This window comes from Acomys minous (genome assembly GCF_964271855.1).
Source record: "Acomys minous genome assembly, chromosome: 9".
In the NCBI taxonomy this organism is placed as follows: domain Eukaryota; kingdom Metazoa; phylum Chordata; class Mammalia; order Rodentia; family Muridae; genus Acomys; species Acomys minous.
Genome location: NC_140490.1, coordinates 3207711 through 3223192, shown reverse-complemented (window position 1 = coordinate 3223192; position 15482 = coordinate 3207711). Strand labels below are relative to the sequence as shown.

Here is a 15482-nt window from a genome sequence, read left to right as displayed (position 1 = left end):
CTTGTACCTTCATACAATTTATATTTATTTCACCTGGACTCTGCCTAATTGTTGCACAGATCTTTGCTTCTTAGAATAAGAGCCTCAAGACGGGCGTGGTGGTGCACACTTTTAATCCCATCACTAGGGAGGCAGAGGCAGGTGGATCTTTGTGAGTTCGAGGTCAGACTGGTCTACAAAGCAAGTCCAGGACAGCCAGGGCTACACAAAAAGACCCTGTCTCAAAAAATCAAAGAACAAACAGAAGGAGAAGGAGAAGGAGAAGAAGAAGAAGAAGAAGAAGAAGAGTGTCAATTTTTTTAAGACTCAGGAACAGTCTTTTTTTAGGGCATAAAAAAATAGTAGAAGGGATCATGCAGTCTTCGTTCACTGAGTAAACATTGATTAAGACCCTGTTGTGTGCCTAGCTGGGACACAGAAAGGCAAAGGAGAGGTAGACACAGCCTTTGAGAGAGATCACCTAATGTGCAAACAATACGCCATACAGTAAACACTGTGGGCTCTTGACAGGGCCTGACAGTGAGTAGCTTATGTTTGGAACAAGACCGAAGAACTTCCAAGAAGAATCTGAAGACTGAGGCATCAGCAGAGGGACAGACTAAGGGTCTGAGCCCAGGCTACAGACAGCTAAATCAAAGCATGTGCAGCCATGAGGTGACATTTCTAGTTGTCCAGTGAAGGACTTTTGCCAGCAGAATCAAAGTCCTGTTTTTTCTTTGTCAGTCCAGCTTCTGTGTCTCCCCTTCTCCAGGTGTTAATCTGAAAGTAAACACTCTACACATCCTACCTAATCTCCAGCTTGGGGCGGGTTCCGCTGGCAGCCCAAACAACTGCATCTGCCAACATCTTTACAGCCAGGACCAACCTGCAGATAAGGCTCAGCCATCAGTGGGGCTCCACAGCCTGTAACTAGGAGGACAACACAGGGGTCAGCTGTTTATTTGCTGTAATGCTATCACCCGGAGGTTCAACCTTCATCCTGATCCTTAGGGTTTAATCTATATCCATATGAAAATTAAAATTACGTTTTCTTCAAGTACAGTCTCTAGCACACAGAGAAACCTATCTTGATTCATCCAAGGACATAGAAGGTTAGAAATATTGGCCAAGACCTACTTAGGTCTCAGAATCTCTAAAAATTTATTTTCTAAATTTGAAAACTATATATGGTGTGTGTAGATTCTTGCCAAAGGATTGGCTGGTTATAGACAATTGGAATAGAGGAGATGAAGACACTATTAAAATGCTAACAAATTTTGCCAAATGTGCCAAAATGACATTGAGGCAGACCAGAGCTCAAGATATTACATGACTACAGAAACATAGAGGGTGGCTTGTTTCTGACTGGTGGGGCTGTGGCTCTGACTTTTGGGTGGGTCCTGGAAATCACAGGTTCCATACTTTCTTTTTCATTTCACAATGTCTTCTTCAAAGTAGAGGCTTAGGAAATCCAAAAGATCAGGGTGCCATCCTACACTCATCGTGTGTTGGTTATGAGTGCAGATCAGGGTACCATCCCACACTCATCGTGTGTTGGTTATGTGAGTGCAGATCAGGGTGCCATCCCACACTCATCGTGTGCTGGTTATGAGTGCAGATCAGGGTGCCATCCCACACTCATCGTGTGTTGGTTATGTGAGTGCAGATCAGGGTGCCTTCCCACACTCATTGTGTGTTGGTTATGAGTGCAGATCAGGGTGCCATCCCACACTCATCGTGTGTTGGTTATGTGAGTGCAGATCAGGGTGCCATCCCACACTCATCGTGTGCTGGTTAAGTGAGTGCAAACACCTTAACGTCTCTGTGTCTCATTCTCCTTACCTGAAAATGAGTAATGGAAGCTCCCATGGTACATAAAAGCGTTGACTAACATGACTTAGAGGGCCTCACAGAGCATGTGCTTACATTCTAGGTGCAGAGCAATTAGCTGGGAGAATTAAAACAAAACAAAAACAAAACTTCTGAGGCTCAGAAAGCACTCTCAAAACGTTTGATATACTTTGTCTGAGTGCAAAGCATCAGAAGTCTCTCTATCTATGTGTTTCAAATCTTAAAAAAAAAAACTTCTTGTTGTGTGCATATGATGTTGGGGAGCAATACCAACATGGGCATGTGGAAGTCAAGACAAACGACCCTTCATCCCAAGGAAACTGAGGTCTGACTCCGTGAGTCACAGTGATGAGACTTAACCCTCACAGGAAACTTCCTGAGACCTTGCGATCACTGTCACCGTGTGCCACCCACCTGCTGCATGACTAGGCAGTCTCTAACATGAGACATTTTCATTAAAAGTTTCTAAGACAGACAGAGGCCAGGCCTGCTTACTCCAAAAGCTGCTATCAAAGCATAAATTGTAAAGGTCACGTGACGTGTTTGCCGTCCCTTTCTAGCCTACGGAGCCACCCACCCGTGTCCCATGGCTGGCAGACGTAGGAACAAAGCACTGGATGCGTGGAGAAATGGTGGTTTTTATACCTCCACAGTGAAATCATTGATAGGGTTCCTGGAAACAGGGGCTGATGACTCTGATGTGAAGCTAAGGGCTGGGTGGACAGTGGCAAAGCAGGCAGGAAAGTGCCGGAAACCCTGTGGTAAAGGGCAGCTGAATTAGCCAGGAGGAAGCGTGTGGTTTCCTTAATTGTACCCGTTCGAACCTTCAGTCTTTGAAGCACAGCGTGTGTGAACCACGTCAGGGACCCACAGCTCATATTTGGAGGTTGTTTTTAAAAAGACATCAGCACGACTGGACTCCTCAAGATCCCTTCTCCTGCACCTTCGGAGCATAGGCGGCTGTAGATAAAAACAGACAGAACTGGCCGCCAAGATTCAGAGTGAGTGCTCTTCAGAAGAAGGTCCAAGCAAGGCCCTCAGTGGCAGGACTCTTCCACTGAGTTTGTTGCTTCCCCTCCAGATACCACAAAGGGACCTCGGGGGGTGGTGAATTTCTGACATTGATGTTAACTATGTGTCTGTCTAGAGAAGAGACCCCAGCCCTCATCAGAGTCTCCGGCCGCTGGCTATAGGAGCTCCTTCCCCTACTGACTCTGTCATGCTCAAATGGGGCTCATCTAAGTTGATCATTATTTGCTAGGAGATGGGGGTGAGAGAGAAGGCACAAGACACAGAGCTGAGCTCTGCAGGACCTTCGCAGAGTCGCTGCGCCCCAAAAGGCCTACGGATTGCGCAGCATAGACAAGACCCTTTTCCTGTCATTATTCTGTGCCAAGCATTTCATTCTTCTTCTTTTTCTTCCTCCAGCCTCATAGCAATCCTCCGAGGTCAAAGAAGTCCCACACCCTACATGTAAGGATGTTGAAACTCCTTCAACAACGGAAGCTAAACACGAAGCCAGAGTCCTAATGGTCCTGTGCAATTCCGAAGCTTGAACTCTTCCTGCCCTATGGCCTGAAGTGCTGGCCAGGCTTCAGTCTGGAGTCAGCTTCTCTGCCAACCCTTCAGGACAGGATATGAAGTCAGGGCCCTGCCCTCTCCCTGACACTGTCCATCAGGACGGGCAGAGAGCACCTTGTAGGAAGACACCCTGTATGAAGACGCCCTGTATGAAGACGGCACCTACTTGTTTACGCAATTGGGCCCAAGTCATCCCTTTAAGATTCCATGCTGGAAGCCAGTTTCTGTCTCGGGATACGGAGTGTTAAATTAAGAAACCCCAGTGAACTCTGCTTCCCGTTTTTTGATGCAGGCTAGAAAGGAAAGCATGTTTCCCAGCAGTCACAGACTAGAACAGTGGGAATTCTCTAAAGCAAGATTATTATGTTCTGGTTTCAAAATCCACGTTAAAATCTGCAGTTACTTGTCAAGCTAAAACAAGCAAACAAACAACAACAAAAATGTTCCCCTCCCCCTCAAATAAAACTATGGCAACCACATGCAGCAAGCACTTGCCTGCCGCATTCTATCCTCGCCTCTATACTTCTAAGGAACCAAGCAACCAGAACAGATGCTAATGTTTGGGAAGCTGAACAAGTCACACAAACAGTAACAGCAGATCCAAGACTTGAACCCAGGCCTTGATGACAGTCTCAGTGCTGTTAACCATATCCCTGTCACCCAGTCACACAGTCACCATGCTTTTTGGCACCCGCATTGATACCACAGCTCTTGGTTTCCCATGTGCAGGGAAAAAAAAAAGCTGGCCCCAAAATTTGAGCAGCCTTTCAGGGGAAGGAGCCACAGAAGGGGACAGGTGGACTAAATAAACTCCTGGTGTCCTGCTTGACTCTGCCAACCTAAGCAGAGCCCCTAACTTTTTGAGGCACCTGTTTCCTCACCTCATTGTTAATCTCCACAATGCATGGATCTAGACAAGCCCCAAGAGTGGTATGCATGTTAGCTAACTTTGAGAATTTAAATTAAAAAAAAAAAAAAAAAAGACCATAGCCCTTTCTCAGCCTCCTGGCTTGGCTCATCTGCAGAGAGAGCTCATGGCCGCCGCCGCCGCCAGCACTTCGGTTTCCCTATTCCCTGTTTGCCTTTCTCAGTTCCCTCTCCACATCTGCAGTTCTTTTGCCTAGTCTGAAGGACCAGCCGCGAGTACTCAGATTTTGGGTACTTTCCCCTTTCCTTTAGACTCTGAGTACAGGGTCTGTCTCTCCCTGCTGCTCTTCGATCTGCAGCAGTGTCCCGCCCTCCTCCAGGGGTGTGACTCGGAAGCTTAGATAGGAGGGTTAACTGTGAACAACACCCTGCTGCCCACAGAGCAGCCTCTTGTGTCCCAGCAGCACGGAGCGACCCAGGACTCCTCCACATCTGGCGGGACTGCAGCCTCCCCGCCAGCCAGACGCGGCAGGGACCATGAATGAGTCCTATCGCTGCCGCGCGTTCACTTGGGTGGAAGAGGGCTCCTCTGCGGTGATGTGCGGCGTGCTCTTCGGTGCGGGGCTGCTGGGCAACCTCCTGGCGCTGGTGCTGCTGGCGCGCTCCGGGTTAGGGTCCTGCCGGCCGCGGCCACTGCGCCCGCCGCCCTCGGTCTTCTACGTGCTGGTGTGTGGTTTGACAGTCACCGACTTGCTGGGCAAGTGTCTGGTCAGCCCGGTGGTCCTGGCTGCGTACGCGCAAAACCGGAGCCTACAGGGGCTGCTGCCTCTCCCAGGCAATCAGTTGTGTCAAGCCTTCGCCTTCATCATGTCCTTCTTTGGGCTAGCCTCGACGTTGCAATTGCTGGCCATGGCGCTGGAGTGCTGGCTGTCTCTAGGACACCCCTTCTTCTACCAAAGACACATCACCCTGCGCCGAGGAGTGCTGGTGGCGCCCGCTGTGGGTGCCTTCTGCTTGGTTTTCTGCTCGCTCCCCTTCGCCGGGTTTGGGAAGTTCGTGCAATACTGTCCCGGCACCTGGTGCTTCATCCAGATGGTCCATAAGAATCGCTCAGTTTCGGTGGTCGGCTTCTCTGTGCTCTACTCCAGCCTTATGGCGCTGCTGGTCCTCGCGACCGTGCTGTGCAACCTGGGCGCCATGTACAACCTCTATGCCATGCACCGGCGCCTGAGGCACTACCCTCGCTGCTGCCCCAGGGACCGTGCCCAGCCAGATTCTGGCTACAGACAGGCGGCCCCGCATCCCCTGGAGGAGCTGGACCACTTGGTGCTGCTGGCTCTCATGACAGTGCTCTTCACCATGTGTTCCCTGCCTTTAATTGTGAGTTACTGGGCATCAAAGTTCGGGAAACTGGGGCAACTCAGGCACCGGCCCTGTGGGAAGGTGGGGGGTGGGGGGTGGGGGCGGATGCTGCTCTCTGGAGAGCTAGGAGCTGCACCTGGGGGCCTGGAAGGTTTGATTCTGTGCTCAACACACCAGGAGGGTGGATTCCTCCCACAGCCATAAGGTATACTCCCATTTGTAGCGGGATAAGAGGGAATTGTCAGACAAAGGATTAGAGAGACAAATCTGGGTATCCTGAACTCAGCAAAACCATTTCCAATTGGCAGACACCCCCTCCTTTCTGCTCCAGTTCTGGGAGGTCTCTAAGTCACGTGTGGTGTGACAAAGAGGACTAAAGTCCTCTATTCCCCGACCCCCGCACCAGTTACGTCAAATTTTATTTGGTTAGATTTGACCTTTAACTTAGTGATATTGCAAACAGAGAGTTCCCCTCTGGGTTTGGCCTGGGAAGGGGCAAAGGGAAGGAAAAGAGCCAGTTCATCCTGAGTACTCTTGGTTTGTGGCTGCTGCCGCCTGGGTGAGGGGGGGTGTTGGCAGCAGAGGCTGAGAGGTCCCAGGTAGCCAGTTGTCTCCTCACCTGTCTGTCTTGGCCAATGTGATGCAAGGAATCCCATCGACTTGGGTCCCAGTTTACAAGGAAATGATGGGCAGAGACGCACTGATGAAGTAACTGTTGCTTTAGGTACCATTTCGAACAACTACACTAAGTCCCAGTTCCCAAATCCTGGCCCACAGGTCAATTCTGCCCTCCTTGCTGTTCTTGATACAACCTGGAATTAAGAATAATTTTTACAAATGAGTATTTGTAATCAGTTTGATGATAGACACCAAAGACTTTGAGCCCCAATTAAGCTAACCTCTATTCAAATTATGAAAAAGAATTAAATTTAGCTGGGCATGGTGGTGCACACCTTTAATTCCAGCACTCTGGAGGCAGGGGCAGGTGGATCTCTGTGAGTTCGAGGCCACCCTGGTTTACAGAGCAAGTTCCAGGATGGCCAGGACTATACAGAGAAATTGTATCTAATAAAAAAACAAAACAAAAACAAAAAACAAAAAACCACACACACACAAAACCAAAAACTAAAACAAAACAAAAAACAGAAGAAGAAAAAGAAAGAATTAAAGTTTTTATTAGGCATGTACTTTAAAAGGTGCACCCATTTATTGTTTTTTGTTTGTTTGGTTGGTTTTTTGTTTTGTTTTGTTTTGGTTTTTTTTTTTTTGTTTTTTTTTTTTTTGTTTTTTTGTTTTTTTTGGTTTTTCGAGACAGGGTCTCTCTGTGTAGCCTTGACTGTCCTGGACTCACTTTGTAGACCAGGCTGGCCTCGAACTCACAGCGATCCGCCTGCCTCTGCCTCTCGAGTGCTGGGATTAAAGGCGTGAGCCACCACGCCTGGCCACCCATTTATTGTTATTGCCTCTTAATTTCATCACTAAAAGTTGTAGGCATGGCTCAGAAGGTCTCATTAGCTGCTCTTCCAGGGGATGGGGTCTGTCCAGTTCCCAGCATTCACATGGCAGCTCACCACCGTCTGTAACCCAGTCCTAGGGACCCGACTCCCTCTTCTGGCTCCACAGGAACTAGACACACATGTGGTACACAGACACACATGCAGACAAAACACCCATATGCATAAAATAATCAATTAAAATGTGGGGATATGTTTTATATAGAGTTATATTGGTGTCTACTGAACATTCATTATTTGGTGCCGTGGCCTATAAAACCTGAAACACTCATTTTCTGACTTTTTACAAAACAAAAACAAAAAACAAACAAACAAAACAAAAACACAGCCCCAGACTAGTTGGCGTGCTCCTGTGCTGTGATGAAAGTAAATACTAGAAAAACCCATGAAAAAGTTGAGCGTCATTTGGACACTTTAGTGAGAACAACTCAGAAAACAGGGTAAACCAGGAAAAGCCAGACCTACAGGCACATCGTCTCTCAGACCTACAGGCACATCATGTCTCAGACCTACAGGCACATCATGTCTCAGACCTACAGCCACATCATCTCTCAGACCTACAGGCACATCATCTCTCAGACCTACAGGCACATCATGTCTCAGACCTACAGGCACATCATCTCTCAGACCTACAGCCACGTCATCTCTCAGACCTACAGGCACGTCATCTCTCAGACCTACAGGCACGTCATCTCTCAGACCTACAGCCACATCGTCTCTCAGACCTACAGGCACATCGTCTCTCAGACCTACAGCCACATCGTCTCTCAGACCTACAGGCACATCATCTCTTAGACCTACAGGCACATCATGTCTCAGACCTACAGGCACATCATCTCTCAGACCTACAGCCACATCATCTCTTAGACCTACAGCCACATCATCTCTTAGACCTACAGGCACGTCATCTCTCAGACCTACAGGCACATCATCTCTCAGACCTACAGGCACATCGTCTCTCAGACCTACAGGCACGTCATCTCTCAGACCTACAGGCACATCATGTCTCAGACCTACAGGCACATCATCTCTCAGACCTACAGGCACATCATGTCTCAGACCTACAGGCACGTCATCTCTCAGACCTACAGGCACATCATGTCTCAGACCTACAGGCACATCATGTCTCAGACCTACAGGCACATCATCTCTCAGACCTACAGGCACGTCATCTCTCAGACCTACAGGCACATCATCTCTCAGACCTACAGGCACATCATGTCTCAGACCTACAGGCACATCATGTCTCAGACCTACAGGCACATCATGTCTCAGACCTACAGCCACATCATCTCTCAGACCTACAGGCACGTCATCTCTCAGACCTACAGGCACATCATGTCTCAGACCTACAGGCACGTCATCTCTCAGACCTACAGGCACATCATGTCTCAGACCTACAGGCACGTCATCTCTCAGACCTACAGGCACATCATCTCTCAGACCTACAGGCACATCATCTCTCAGACCTACAGGCACATCTCTAAGGGCATCTGTTTTACAGTATGGAGCTGTAAGACGAGGAGTAACTAATATATTTGAAAATACTTTTTCAAAACAGTTTGTAAAGTTCTGTATGACTGTAACAGAGACAGCATCAGCCAACAGAATTGGTTGTTGGCCTACATCAAATTTCAGCACTCACTAGCTATGGTGGTGGCTTATTTGCTGGCTGACCCCATCTGTTGAGAGACAACTGCACTACTCCTGTAGGAGGACTAACAAAGCTTTAAAATCACACACACACAAACACACACACACACACACACACACACACACACACACTGAGCTTTCTTCCCTCTGTGTATGATGTATGTGCTTGTATATGTATGTGCGCACACCTGTATGAGTTCAGGCATGTGCATTCCATTGAGCACGTGTGGAGACCAAAAGGAAAGCTCAGATGCTGATCCTCACCTGGCACCTTGATTGACACAGGGTCTCTTTGTTTGCTGGTGTGTGTGCCGTACTAGCTGGCCAGCGGCCTTCTATCTTGCCATGTTTCTGTTGCTATGATAAAACACCATGGCCAAAAGCAACTTGGAGAGGAAAGGATGTACTTCAGCCTACAGTGCCACACCACAGTCTCCTGGCGGAGGTCAGGTGGGAACCTGGATACAGGCACTGAAGCAGAGACCACGGAGGACCACCGCTTACTGGTTTGCGCCCTGCGGCTTGCTCAGCCTGCTTCCTTATACACCTCAGGATCATTTGCCCAGGGGTGAGCTCACCCACAATGGGCTGGGGCCCTCCCCTTCAATCACTAATGAAGAAACACCCTACAGGTTTGCTTACGGCATTTTCTCAACTGAGGTTCGCTCTTCTCAGATGACTCTAGCTCAGTGGTTCTCAACCTGTGGGTCATGACCCTTTGGAGGTCACATATCAGATAACATATCAAACATTTACATTATGATTCACAACCACAGCAAAATTACAGTTACCAGTTATGAAGTAGTAATAAAATAATTTTATGGTTGGGGGTCATCACAACCTGAGAGACTGTATTAAAGGGTCGCAGCATTAGGAAAGTTGAGAGCCACTGGGCTAGCTTCTGTCAGATTGACAAAAAGAAAAGAAAAGAAAGGAACCATCCAGGACACTGCAGGGGCACCTGGATTGCAGCTGTGCCTCACCACAGCTTCACATGGGCTCGGATGCTCGAGCCTGGATGCTAGAGCCCAGATGCTGGAGCCCAGATGCTGGAGCCCAGATGCCGGAGCTCAGATGCCAGAGCCCAGATGCTTGAGCCCAGATGCTGGAGCCCAGATGCTGGAGCTTTCACCAGTTGGAGCTCAGTTTTACCACTGAGCTATTTCCCCAGCCCACACAGGGCATTCTTGAGCAGAAAATACAAAATGCTTCACAATATAAAACATTTTGAGCATTAATGTTGTACTGCAGGAGGGAAATTCCCACAAATGCAATCCAAACAGTGTGCCTAGATCAAAATGTACAAAATGACACCTTCAGACCACACGTGTATGAGACATACATCGCATGAAAACAGTGGCTGTTATGCTTGGAGGGTTCTGTTCTATAACAGTGTCTCATGCGTGTACACATATTCCACATTCTGCGGGAAAACAAAAGCTTTTCTAGTTCCAAACAGTTTGGAAAAGTGTGTGTGTGTGTGTGTGTGTGTGTGTGTGACAGAACACAGTGCCTAGCCTCATAATTAACATCAGCACTGTTGCTAAGTGTGACTCTCATTTATTATGACTGCCTACTGACTATAGCAAATTACCAGGAAGTCTGATCTCCTCAGGAGACAGCATGCTAGTCTAAGGCAGCAGTTCTCAAACTTTTATGGTATAAGGACCTCTTTTTTTTTTTCAAGACAAGGGTTCTCTGTGTCACCCTGAATATCATAGAACATGCTGGCTTCAAACTCAGAGATCCACCTGCTTCTGCCTCTGCTGAGATTAAAGCCATGTGCCACCACTACCTGGTGTCTAGGGACCTTTTAATATTCTTAAAAATTACTAAGGACCCATACAATTTGTATTTAAATGGATAGTATCATAATATAATATTATAATAAACGTAAGAAGCTCATAAGATAAAGTTGTAGGTGTTAGGAAGATGGCTTGGTTGGTGATGTGCTTGCCGTGCAAGTGTGAAGACCTGAGTCTGAATCCCTAACACCCATGTAAACAGCCACCAAGGCCAAAACAATATTTGCTCATTGACTCCTAAATTCATGTGAGGGCACTCCTTCAAATGAATAGTCTTTTTACATTCCAGAATGTGTTTGTGTGTGTGTGTGTGTGTGTGTGTGTGTGTGTGTGTGTGTGTGTGTGTGTTGCCTGCAGGCCAGAAGAGGGCACCAGATGATCTCATTATAGATGGTTGTAAGCCACCATGTGGTTGCTGAGAATTGAAATCAGAACCTTTGGAAGAACAGCCAGTGCTCTTAACCTCTGAGCCATCTCTCCAGCCCCCCGTATGGATGCTCCTAATGTAAGTTGAGCCAATTGAAAATTCCTCATTGTAGAATAATTTACGTCTAATGACAACTGCAATGGCTTGACTATGCAGACAAATGTACTAGACAGAACCTAATTTCAATGGCAGAGAACTTGCCTAGGATTCGTGTAGGCCCAGGGTTCAAACCCCAACACTGCAGAAATATAAATAAATAAAAGAAAAGATAACCTAGTAGAATTGACTCGGATAAATAATGCATAGAAAGTGAATGGTTCAGTCTGGCAAGATGGCCCAGCAGGTAAAGGTGCCTGCCGCCAAGCCTGATGACCAGAGTTCTAGTCCCAGAGTGCACACGACGGAATTTTGTTTGGAATTACATTTCACCACACTCCTCTCTGAGGAGAAAACAAATACATAGCACATCTGTGAAATGTTGGCTTCTAAAACCAACTTAAGGTTGTGGTCTGAGCCGCAACCATCCAGTCTGTATCTGGTACCTACCTCATCCAACCCACTCTGTACCTCAGTGAGATACAAAATGAGAAAAGCCTCTCATGAGCATGCGCAAGCTGTAAGGGAGGAGTAATGATCAATGCTCAAGGAGAGTATAGGAGGTTAAAATGGAGCCTCCTGGCGGAGAAAACTACACACAGGTGTTATTACATGATTATAAGGCACCAGAACCTGTTCTTGAAGCTTTCTCCCCAGCATCTCCTTCCAGCTTGAGTAGACTCCTGGAAAGCAGGCACAGGGGCCTTCTTTGTAAAAATAGGAAACCATCTTCCCTGACAGCCACATATCTGAGGAGAGGATTCTAACCTGGATGCTTAGACCTTCAGTCACCATCTCAGAGAGGCTCCAAAAGGGAGTGATTATTTGAAGTTGATTTGAAGGACAGTACTGTTTGGCTGTTTAATCCATTTCCAGGTTTGTAAAGTGGAGATAATGACTGTCTCTACTCACAAGACTTTTGTAAGGAGAAAATGAAAAACTTAAAAGACTTAGAACAATGCCAGGGGGTTGAAGGTTGAGTGGCCATTATTACTGCGCGTGGCATTACGAAGCAAGAACGAAGACAGAAGGGTTCATACATCAGTAGCAGACGAGTCTCATGTCAGGCAACTTCCATGGGCAATGGACTGAAAGAGCCAAGAAAGAGCCAAGACCACGGAAAAGCTGTAGAGAAGGGAGTCAACGCTAAGGAGATTGGTTCTAGGACCGTGAACGTTTTCTGAGCGATGCTCACAGATGCCTTGGGTGCTTTTAACCACAGGTCCCCCACTAATCTTGGATTTCTGTGGTTGCTGTTCCATTGGGGCCAGTTTGTTTCACTGTGGATTTAGAATCTCAGTAGGCATGGGAAGGAAGTGTCACAACAAAAGAAAAGGTGTCCAGCCTCAGAACGGTGGCCTGAGGTTGAGCTGATGTAGGCAGCAATGTGACCTGAACCCAGGGAGAGTCATGACTTGAGGCACTTCCCAGAGCTCTGGGGAAGCAACAGGGACCCAAGGTAAGATCAAGGCTTAGAAGGTGCTGGGCACAGGTAAGTAGGCATCTGTCTTTGGGTACCCCTCACCTCATCATATATAGGATCTGTCCTAATAAAAGGAATAATTAATACGAAATGGCCAGTTATTTCATCTGGTCACCTCCTGACTTTTAATGGTCATGTTTCTTGTGTTTTTACTTCAATTCAAAGCCCTAATTCATTGGTGTGTCCATGCGTGTGGTAGTTACTTCTAAGTAAACTGATAAGAGTGGACAGAAAGTAGGCGGGACTGAGGAAAGCATGCGTGTAAGGACACTAGCTGAGGAATCTGTGTGTGGAGGCCTTTGTAATCTGGCAACATCCTGGAAACCTGAGAATGTAGAACATGAGGGAGTCAGTCAGGTGGGTCTCCCAGCTGTACCTCAGTTTCCCCACCTTTCAGGCCCCTCACCCAGATCCACCAGCCGTAGCATGGGAATTCCTGGCTAAGAGGAACAGAATCATTCAATGCCGTCCTTCCATCAGCCTTCTAGGTCTTTATCTGTGTAACATTGTTTCCTTCCCCCACAGTTCCGTGCTTACCATGGAGCCTTCTATATCTTTATCTGTGTAACATTTTTCCCTCCCCCACAGTTCCGCGCTTACCACGGAGCCTTTAAACTTGCCAGCACAGCTGAAGGCGACTCGGACGACCTCCAAGCCTTGCGTTTTCTATCTGTGATTTCAATCGTGGACCCCTGGATTTTCATCATTTTCAGGACTTCAGTATTCAGGATGTTATTTCACAAGATTTTCATAAGACCTCTGATACCCAGGAACTGGCTCGGTGATTCCTGCCAAACTAGTAAGGAATCTGCTCTGTGAGGGGCTTGGCCTGCACTAGTCAGCTGAAAACACAACACAATTCAGACCGGGAATCGTGACTAGAAAACCTTATAATTTAAATCCTTAACAATCATCTCCTGTGGGGAGCTAGAGCGACAGCTCAGCATTTAAGAACGTGTATTTCTATTCCAGAGGACCTGGGTTTGAGTCCCTGCGTTCGCATCAGGTGGTTCGCAGCCATCTGCAACTCCAGTTCTGGGGGATCTGACACCTCTGCTGCATTCATGTGCATATAAACACACACACACACACACACACACACACACACACACACACACACACCTAAAAATAATAAAAATAAAATTAAAATATCTCCCATAATTAAAACATCTATTTTCAAGGGTATCCGATTTAACATTATGTTGCCAATCTATATGCATTTTGGTCTATTTAAAAGGTTTGTGCTAGTAACAGCAACTAATATTTGTATGCTGTAAACAATGTTGTAAACAGTGTTATAGCAATGATACTAATGGTCCCAACATTTGTACCTGATGGCTCTAAGTTTTTAGAGCAGTCTTAAGACTTATAGGTTTTTGTTTAAATGTGGTAGAAACATCATTGTTTGTAATTATGTGGTGGATATTCTTGAGCAAGCTTAGCAATGCCTCACATTATTTTTTTTTCAGTAAAACTTAATTTATTTTGTATCATAATTGCTCCTTTTTTGCCAAATGACCTAAGAATAATCTGAATTATAAACACTATTTAGAACAGGGAGTTGAGAAACCAGATCGAGTCACGCATTTGAGAAGACAGTTTCTGTTGGCTCTGTTTCTTAACAATTAAACCTTATTATACAACCCAACTATATTACACAAGAAGGAAAAAAGGTTAAAGGGAAACAAGAATGAACCTTCTGGTATCTGCTCCACGGGACGGGTCCCTAGGTGGCTCTGGCCTGCGTGCTGGTCCGGCCTGTTCGCTGATCCGCTTCCTGATCCACATGCGCTCGAGCCCGGTCTGAACCTGCTGCTGCTCTCCTCCTCTGCCTGGGTCCGTCTCTCTTGCACAAGGGCCGGTCTCCTCCACCAATCAAGGTTTGATTAGAAACACAATAATCTGCGCGGAGTACCTCGTCTGCTTCCTGAATTCCAGGCCCAGGATCGCTCTACCCAGTCTATCTCAAGGTTAATCTCAGGGAGTATCTGTGGTGTTTCCAAGGGGCAAAGCCCGCCAAGACTGCTTTCACCTGGGACAGGGCCTGCAAAGGGGCAAAGCCCTCCAAGACTGCAGTCCTTCCACAAACTTCAGGGTGCTCAGTGCCTCGGGTAAAGACTCCATGCAGTCTAAATGAGACAAGATGTAAGCAGAACCGACAAATCAAAGTGGAAAAGGGAGAACTGTGATCTTTTGAAGTCCAATCTCTTGTAGATGGAGGCAGGGATGTCAGTGGGAATCAATAATTTGGATGTTGAGTCTAAAAATTTGAATTCATGAAACCTTCATTTATCACTTTGATGGATTTGGGGGGAAATGATTTATGTTTCTTGGCAAAACACTGGTCTGTGACTTACCAATTTCAGCTGTGTGAACTGAAAGGTCACTTAGCACAGTAAGAGGCCCACCTGGGACTTAGCCTCTGGGAAGAGTGTTGGCAATGGCCTTCACACCTGCCTTCACACCTATCCTCACACCTGCCTTTACACCTACCTTCACAACTACCTTCACACCTGCCTTCACACCTGCCTCACACCTGCCTTCACATCTACCTTCACACCTGCCTTCACATCTACCTTCACACCTACCTTCACACCTGCCTTCACACCTGCCTTCACACCTACCTTCACACCTGCCTTCACACCTGCCTCACACCTGCCTTCACATCTACCTTCACACCTGCCTTCACATCTACCTTCACACCTGCCTTCACACCTGCCTCACACCTGCCTTCACACCTGCCTCACACCTGCCTTCACACCTGCCTTCACACCTGCCTATTATGGCTTCATTCTACTGTTTGTATAGACAATGAGATGTTGAGGAAGGGGGCTGTGAGCAGTGCTTGCAGAACCAGAGCAAAG

The 15482-nt window shown here is 47.1% G+C and overlaps 1 protein-coding gene across 1 annotated transcript; it reads left to right on the top strand.

Moving 5' to 3' along the window:
• The first annotated feature begins 4728 nt into the window (after positions 1–4728).
• PTGDR (prostaglandin D2 receptor) lies at positions 4729–14326 on the top strand. Its single transcript, XM_084796772.1, has 2 exons — positions 4729–5658; positions 13207–14326. Exons 1-2 carry the CDS (start codon positions 4816–4818, stop codon positions 13435–13437), a joined length of 1074 nt encoding a protein of 357 aa, XP_084652898.1. The 5' UTR covers positions 4729–4815; the 3' UTR covers positions 13438–14326.
• The last annotated feature ends 1156 nt before the right edge of the window (positions 14327–15482 follow it).